The sequence below is a fragment of the Coturnix japonica genome, chromosome 19 (genome assembly GCF_001577835.2).
Source record: "Coturnix japonica isolate 7356 chromosome 19, Coturnix japonica 2.1, whole genome shotgun sequence".
Classification (NCBI taxonomy): domain Eukaryota; kingdom Metazoa; phylum Chordata; class Aves; order Galliformes; family Phasianidae; genus Coturnix; species Coturnix japonica.
Genome location: NC_029534.1, coordinates 4,739,612 through 4,747,723, shown reverse-complemented (window position 1 = coordinate 4,747,723; position 8,112 = coordinate 4,739,612). Strand labels below are relative to the sequence as shown.

At 61.9% G+C, this 8,112-nt stretch overlaps 1 protein-coding gene across 6 annotated transcripts; it reads right to left on the bottom strand.

The window, feature by feature from the left end:
• Positions 1–83: 83 nt before the first annotated feature.
• Positions 84–6,326, bottom strand: CRYBA1 (crystallin beta A1). Of its 6 annotated transcripts, none has more exons than XM_015880574.2 (9): positions 6,227–6,326; positions 5,326–5,492; positions 3,817–4,006; positions 3,325–3,389; positions 2,778–2,894; positions 2,412–2,530; positions 1,118–1,259; positions 559–701; positions 84–435 (listed from the first exon to the last, which is right to left on the bottom strand). In XM_015880574.2, the coding sequence occupies exons 3-9, from the start codon at positions 3,845–3,847 to the stop codon at positions 288–290; spliced, it is 765 nt and encodes a 254-aa protein (XP_015736060.1). In that variant the 5' UTR covers positions 3,848–4,006; positions 5,326–5,492; positions 6,227–6,326; the 3' UTR covers positions 84–287. The 6 variants fall into 6 exon arrangements, with proteins under 6 accessions (XP_015736060.1, XP_015736059.1, XP_015736061.1 ...); XM_015880573.2 differs by lacking the exon at positions 6,227–6,326 and adding an exon at positions 6,083–6,203; XM_015880575.2 differs by lacking the exon at positions 5,326–5,492 and having other exon boundaries at positions 6,227–6,322.
• Between the last annotated feature and the right edge of the window lie 1,786 nt (positions 6,327–8,112).

Below are 8,112 nucleotides of genomic sequence, written 5' to 3'. Positions count from 1 at the left end.
TGACCGGGGGGGCTGAGTGTGGGGCATGGGGCAGGATGGGGATGTGTGACCTCAACACGCAACAGCAAACACCCGTCAGGCCGTTTTATCTTTTTCTTTCAGTCACATTTATTTATTTATTGGCAGTTGTGGCAGCTGGTACCGTTTGGAAGTGTTGTTCCATCAAGCAGTTGCAGTACAAGAAGGGGTTGTTATTTCAGGAGGGGATTATTAGCACCAAAAGGGAGCCAGTGAGCTTTAGAAACCTTGCAAAGATGTGCTCAGAAGTGGGGCCAGGCACCGGGCAGCTACTGCTGGATGCGCCTGATAGACTGGATCTGGGAGGTCTGGGCGTGCGAGCCCCACTCTCTCCAGTGCTTGTAGTCTCCCCCGTGGTGGTCGGCCTCCAGGACGTACTGGTAGCCACGGTACCCGGGATACTGGTAGCAAACCCAGCTGCAAGAAATGGAGTTGTCAGGCAGCCATAAGGGAATGAGATAGGAACGAGGCACGGGGCTGCGTGCTGACGGCCTTGGCTTGTCCCCGCTGCTCAGCCCAGGCCCTGTGCCCATCACTTACGCGCCGCAGGGGATCTTCATGGAGCCCACTTCGTTGTTGGCCCAGCCCATGGCCTGCAGCGAGGGGTAGTCGTCGCTGATCTCCCACTGGCGGCCGATGAAGTTGTCTTTCTCGTAGACAGTGATCTTGGATTCCTTGTGATTCTGGGCCGGAAGAGCAGCATGAGAAGGGCAGGTGAGTGGGGCTGAATGGCTGGGGGAAGGCTTCCCCTCCCTACAGCCTGGTTTGGGGGGCTCCTGGGGCTGCTGTGGCCAGTTCTGCTGAGTACAGGGAGTGCTGGGCCTGCCCTGAAGACTCCACCACATGCTCAGCCCCTGGCTTGGCAGGTTGGCCCTTCCTAACCGAACTCCCGTGTCCATGTGGGTGCTGCCTGGGCTTGGAAAATTGAGGGATCAGGAGCTGCAATGCAGCGCCATGCTGCCCCTAGCCAAGAGCTGCTCCCTGCCAGTGCCTGGCTCCGTGCTGGGGTAAAACCTTGGAGCAGCTCCTGCCCTGCCTGGAGCAATTCCTGCCCTGCAACCCACCCAAGCCAGAAGCCGGGCTGCCCATGGGCACTCACAGCAGAGCAGACGGGGCGGAAGGACATGAGGCGCTCGATGTGGTAGGCATTGCTGCCGCTCCAGGCGTCCCAGCGCGGGTACTCGCCCCTCTCCAGGATGAACTGCTGCCCACAGAAGCCGGTGTGCTCATAACCAACCCAGCTGCAAAACAAAACAGAGCAAGGGCTGCCGGGGCTTCCTGGGGGGGGTGCAGATGGAGGTTCAAGGAGGAGGACTGGGGTCTGATATCTGCCCACCAGCCCAGGTGCCGTGAAGGAAAGGAAAGCAGTGTTGGGCACAGACAGAGCCCCCAGAAAGGGTGTCACTGTAGCTGCCACCTGAAGGACGCTCATCCTGGCAGTACAGGGACTGGAGATGGGACAGCTACAGCTGAGCTAACAGGCAGGCAGAGGCCGGGATAGGAGCCAGGAGGAGGATGGCACACCACTGTACATCCCATTTGTTCACGGGATATGTGAGATGCTGGGGGGTTTGAGGACTTTCTTGCCTCCTTTGAAGACCAAAGTTCAGCCCTAGTCCCATCCCTGCAATCAGCCTCCCAGTCAGCAAGGTGAGCAACCTGACTGGGAACGCATCAACTGGAGCAGTGAGCTGATTACTGCGTGAGCACACACGCTGCAGTAATCCCATTAGCATTACAAATCCTAAATATAGCAGTGCAAATCTATCTTGTCTGCTTCCCCAGCCCCAGCGGGATGTTTGCCACCAGGACTGCTCCTTACACACGGCAGCTCGGAGCACCTCGGGAGCTGTCTTGCCTTGTACAAGGAGCATTCCTGCATGCAGGGAGAAGCCTGGCTCTGCTCTGCACCCTAACAGTGACTGGGGCAGCTCAGCATGGGCTGCAGGCAGACTCTGGTGTGGCCTGGGGGAGCCACATAGTGCCAGAAGAGCAAGTTGCAGAGCCCTGGGGCAAGAAATGGGGCTCTGAAGCAGTGCTTCATAGGGTTACATGGATGAATGGGGAGCAGGCTGAGCTCACCAGCTAAGAGCTCTCTAAGCACTGATCCTCACCGTGTTCCTGGGCAGCATTCATACCGGGCACAAGACAGCTGCAAACCTGGCTGCTCCCAGACCGCAGGTTTGGATGGTGCCAAAGATATTGCTGCTGTGCCCAGAGCTGGCTGCGCTACCCCAGCAGGGTGGGATCCCCATGCCTGGCTTCCCCCGGTTACAGTGCTGGCTCCAGCTCAGCAGAGCGAACCTGCCTGGCCCTGTTTACACTTGGGGACCCTTCACCCCACAAGCCCCACACTGGGGAAAGCATTTATACCACCAGAACCGGGTACTCACGCGCCACATTCCACCTTTAGGGAGCGGATGTTGTCAAACCCACACTCCATGATGTTTGGACAGGCGGAGGTGAACTCCATCCTCTTGCCCTGGAAGTTTTCTTGGTCGTACACGGTGATCTGGAACAGAAAAGGAACTGCCCAGTTGGGAGCAGCGTGGCAGTGATCCCAGGGGAGATCAGCACCTCTTTGAGATGGGGTCGTGCTCCATCCAGGGAGGAGTACCAGGCACCAGTCTGGGATGTGCTGGGCACGTCCCTGGGCTGGTTTGTAGCCCCTGCACCTCGTGCATCCCTGCACCGCTGGCCCCGCGCTCCCTGCCTGCTGTTGGGGAGCCACACGCCAGCCCCGCTCTGCTCCTGCTCACCCCTAAGGTCAGTTCCTGGGGCAGCAGCACCGTCCGGAGAGAGGAGTGGAGCCCTTCTGGGACGGGCAGGTGGCAGGGCTGTGGCTGGCGGTTCTCCCGGCCTCTGCTCCGAACGTTCTAGGGCAAAGAGGATTAAGGGGAAAAGGGCGAGGGGGGACTCCCAGGGGCTGTGTTTGACGCCATCCTTTCCACATTTCATCAGGGTTTTGCCCACTTATGTGCGATTTTCCTCTCCTTCTTGGTTCCCAACGTGAACTGGCCACGTCACCAGAGCTGTCATCAGCCCTGGCACCCTCAAGGCTGCTCTCCATACCCACCACCACCACCTTCGTAGCTCTTGTGCCTGCTGGCCTGTGCCCGCTCTGCCTTCACTCTTAGGAGGTGGTAATGAGAGTACATGGCTTTTGGGGATGGCTGCCTTGTACGGCACCTCTGGTGAGGGCAGGGCATGGCCAGGTCAGGGCACAGCAAAAAGGACTGCCAGGGAGCACTGGCTTTGTCCTGTTCCCCACCTCCCACCTGAGATGCAGGGCATACGAGGACATACCTTCCATGGGCCCATGGGGACAGGCAGAGGGTTTGTCTGAGCCATCTTTGCTGCTGGAAAGGTGTCTGGAGAAGGAAGGAAAACCAATTGGTGCTGCAGAACACCCTGTTGATTGCTCCCAGCGAGACCCTCGTCAGCTGCGGAACAGCCTGAGGGGCACAGCCGTGGGCTCCCTCCTCCTGCAGCCTGCCTTGTGCTTTGGGGGGTCCGTGAGACCCCCGCTCCCATCCCTGCCTTTCTTGTTCCTCCCTTGAGCACTCCTTCCTCAGGAGTGTCGGGATGGCAGGAACTCACAGCCTGGGGTGCCAGTAGGGTGCCATGCCAGTAGGGTGTGGACCTGCCCCTAGCTATGGGGCTGCCCTCCACCCACTGTGCCAATGGGGCCATGTCACCCTCTGGGCACCTCTCCTGCCACTGGGCAGAGGAAGGGCTGCGCCAGGCAGCAACGGGGCGAGCGGGGCTGGGATGGGGCAGGCCAACCCCAGGACTCACCTAGCTCAGGCGGTACAGCTGCTTCGCCCATGTCATGTCTGCCTACTTCAGCGGCTCAGCTTTTATAGGGTGCTGCTGGCCCGGAGCCGGTGCCAGCGTTTGCAGAGCAGTCAGCACAATGCTCCCACTGGCATTGTCCTGCTGATCCCCGGAGATTTCAGCAGCTCATCCCCATGGTCCGGGCTACATTCTTGGTTGGGGGGTAAAAAAAAAGAAAAGGAAAATAAAAAGATCATAACAAAAATAATCGGGAACGGCTGTTTGTACAGATAATCTTGGGAGTGAATGACTCAACAGTTTGACGCTTCTGGCATTTTCCAGGGGCAATGCAGCGCCGTCACGGGGCTGGCCTGGCCCGGGGGGGCAGGTGGGAAGCAGCATGGCACCGTCTGGGGTCCCCCTGCCCTGTGTGTTGTGTGGGCAGCGAGGACACCATGATGTGGCTGAATCCTCCAGCCCTCCTCACACCACAGCAGGATGTGGGGCAGTGGTGGGAGCTGCTGCGGGGCCTCCTGGTCTCCATTGCTCATTCCCTGGGCCCATAGATGATGCCAAGCCTGTGAGGGCACGGGGCTGCCATGGGCCTCAGAGGTGCTAGGCCTCACAGTAACCATGGCAACGAGGCCTACCTGGGCCTGAAACCCCACAGTAACCATGGCAAAGAGGCCCACCTAGGCCTAAAGCCCCATAGTAACTATGGCAAAGAGGCCTAGCTACCCCTGAAGCCCCATAGTAACTATGGCAATGAGGCCTACCTGGCCCTGAAGCCCTATATTAACTATGACAGTGAGGCCTAGCTAGGCCCAAAGCCTCACAGTAACCATGGCAAACAGGCCCTGCTCCCCTTTCCAGCCATCCAGGGGCACCATGGTGGGCACAGGCCCGGACTGCCATGGCTGCTGGTGCTGGGAGGCAGCGTGGCAGTGAGGACTGCTGCTGCCTCAGCTCATGGCCGCCAGCACAAAGCGCCGCCCGCGTCTGACTGCCCCTTTTGTCTGCTCGGCACAAAACAAAGCGCCCTGTCAGCGCGGAACGCAGCCCGGCCTGGCGCGAGGCCTGCGGGGATCCAGCAGGGCTGGGATGGTGCCTGCAGGGAGATGGGGTGCCATTACTTTTAGGGGCAGCATTGGGGTGCTGTGTGGCCCCTTGTATTTAATGGGGTCAGGGTGGTAGAGCGGAACTGTGGGGATGAGATCTGAGTGTGACGAGGCCACTGATGGCGGTGTGGGGGTTGTCCTGCTGCTCCCAAAGGGGTCACCATAGGGGTGCAGAGCACAGCATGGCCGCAGCACCCCACAGCCCCCATGCATGCCCTGCGTACAACCCCACAGGGCTGGCTATCCAGGAGCTGGGTGCCACTAGAGGGAGAGCTCACCCTGCAGCCGGCATATGAGAATAAATATACAGGGCTGGACGGCAGCGTGCAGCCACACTGCAAACAGCCCATGGGCACAGCCTGCAGCGGGCAGCCAGCCCCAAACAACACCTCTGCCTGTTCCACAGCCTCACCCAGTGCTGCTCAGGGATCCACCATCATCCCACTCACACTGTGACCCTCATGGCTGAGGACAGTGGGAAGAACGGCGGTGAGAGCACCTGGGGATCCACCAGCACCAGCAGCACGTTGCCAGGTCCGCCGGCAGTCTGGAACAACTGGTTTTTCTAGATCCTGGAGCCTATAAAAAAAGCAGTGACCTATTTAGCAAAGCCCCGTGGTGCTGTGGAACAGATGCCTCCCCCCAGCCCAGCGCAGGGCCATTGCTCCTTGGAATGCCGTGCAGTGCAGGATTTGCCAATGGCTGGCACAGCCCCGTGCTTGGAGGAAGCTGCTGGCATCCAGTGGGATCTTGCATGTGTGTGCTGGGCTGCAGGCCGTGTTCCGTGGCCGTGCAGAGGTGTGTGATGCTCCGGGAGCCCCTGCACACTATGAGAAGGGCCACATTGCTGTCCCTGTGGCTGTCTATGGGGTGGTCCCTGCTCCCTCACAGCTCTCACAGTGCTCAGGATGGGCCACGTGGGGGGTTTTTTGCAGCCTTTTTGGGCTTGGGCTGTGCTTAAACCCCACTGACACGAGTGGGAGGGCACAGCAAAGGCTCGTGGTTTGCTGCGGGGCCTCCAGCTCCATCCTTGTGCCCACATGGGGATGCTGACCCTCCCCTTGCAGGCTCACAGCTCCGCTCCTTGCTGCTCCCTTCCTAAACGGAGCATCTCAGCTGCACCCTGTATGTGCATCAATGCGGGTGTGCGTGCAACCCACTGCGCTCACCGGGAGGGGGAACGGAGGGGGGTGTGTGTTCAACCCGCGTTGTGAACAGGTGCGTGCCCTGCAGGGTGCCCCCAATGTGTGCACAACCAGCGGGTGGAGGCGGGCACCGGGCTGTGCGCGTTACCGGTCACCACGGACACCCACCCGCAGCCCCGCAGTCCGTTGTATCCCGTTCCATCCCGTTGCATCCCGTTCCGTTCCATCCCGTTCCGTTCCGTTCCGTTCGGGGCCGCACCCGGAGCAGCGGGCGGCGCGCGCAGAGCCGGCAGTGCCCGCCCCGGTGCGGAGCCGCCCCGCCCCGCCCCGCGCCGCCGCCGCCGCCGCCGCCGGGGCCCGGCACCGCCGCCCCGCACCGCCCCGCCCCGCATCGCACCGCCACGGCCGGGCCCCGCTCCGCCGCCACCGCCGGGTGAGTGAGCGCCCGCCGCACCCGCCGCCTCCTGCACCGGCACCGGCACCGGGGCGGAGCCGCCGCTCCTGCACCCCCCGCACGGGCCGGGCCGCAGCGCTGTGCGCGTGTGCGCGCGTCCCCGCGTGCGCGTTTCCTCCCCCCGCGCTGCGAATGCTGCGTCCCCCCCCATCCCAAACCCACCCTGTGGGGCACCGCACCCCGCACCCCGCCGGGCTGTGACCCGCAGGGGGGGCTGCTGTGTCCCCAGTGGGTGCCCGTGCCGTGGGTGCGCACCCCCCCGGCCTGCCACCAACCCCCCCCCGGCCGCACCGTTACGGAATGACATTGTAAAGCCGTTCGCCCATCTCTATAGCATTGGGAGGGGGCTGCGGGCTGCCCGAGGGGCGCTTTGGGTAGAGCATGGGGCCGGAGGGGCTGTGGCTGCAGCGGGGTTTGTCCCCGTGTTATTTTGCCTGGGGTGCAGCATACAGAGCGAGTGAGGGCTGGCAGGACGCGTGTCCAGGAGCGGTGCGGTTTGCAGCCGGCAAAGCCTGAGATGCAAATCGTTTGGTCACCCGGTACCGCAGCTGCGCTCAGGGCGAGCACTGAAAAACGTGGGCTCAGGACATGGCCCAGGCCTTGTGCCCACGGGGTCCCTCGGTGTTGGGGGGGATGGACCCACCCCCTGCCCTGGGCTGAGCCAGGTGTAAGTGCTGTGCTGCTGCTGGACTTTGCCCTGTGACGAGCTGCAGCTGAGCCCTGTGCTGTGGGCTGGGCCCTGCTGGGGGGCACATTGCAAAGCAGGGCTGTGCTGCAAAGTGAGGGCAGCACACAAACCATGCAATGGCTCGTGCTGCCGGTGACCTCGTTGCATGGTGCATCCCAGAGCCTGGACCCTCCTTCCCACAGCACCGGGCAGTGGGGTTTTGTAAGGACCAGGTTGTGCAGTTGTGCTGCTTTGGTGCCAGGTTCACCCACCCCGTGGTGATGCATTGGAGCTCTCAGGCACTGGGCTGTGTTTGCCGTCAAGCTGTGACTTCTGTCGCTGTCTTCTTGCATGGGAAGCCCCCAAAATCCCGCTTCAGACAAAGGCTGGTAGCACGCTGTCCTGATGCATCCAATGGTGTCCACAAGGCAGCGTGCAGACGTTGGAAAGCCCCTAAATCTCCTCGGTGTGCGGAAATCCTGTGCTGGCATCCACCAAGGAGGCTGGGAGCCATCGCCATCCCCAAACTGAACACGAGTGGAGCACGGGGACCCCAAAGGGCCGCCACAAATGGGCTCCCACCGACAGCACGGGGCAGGCAGCAAACTGGTGCTGCAGGTCCCTGCGTTGGGAGCACGTCGGGCGAGATTGCGTGGAGGGGAGTGGCCCCGAGTTGCAGTGGGTGCCTCCCGTTCTGCCGGGCACCTGTGGGGCTCAAAGGGAACGGGAGAGACCCTCAGGGGCCGGGGGGTCACCTCGCATTGGGGTCAGTACACAGGGGGCATCACAGCAAGGAGCTCGCATGCAATGCATGGGCGAAGCTGCCTCTCCCAGCCGTGTCACAGCTCATGCACGCTGCCACCCGAACACACCCAGATAATCCCGGAGCGAGCCCGGGCCGAGGCGGGCAGGGAGCTGGGTGAGTGGATCGGG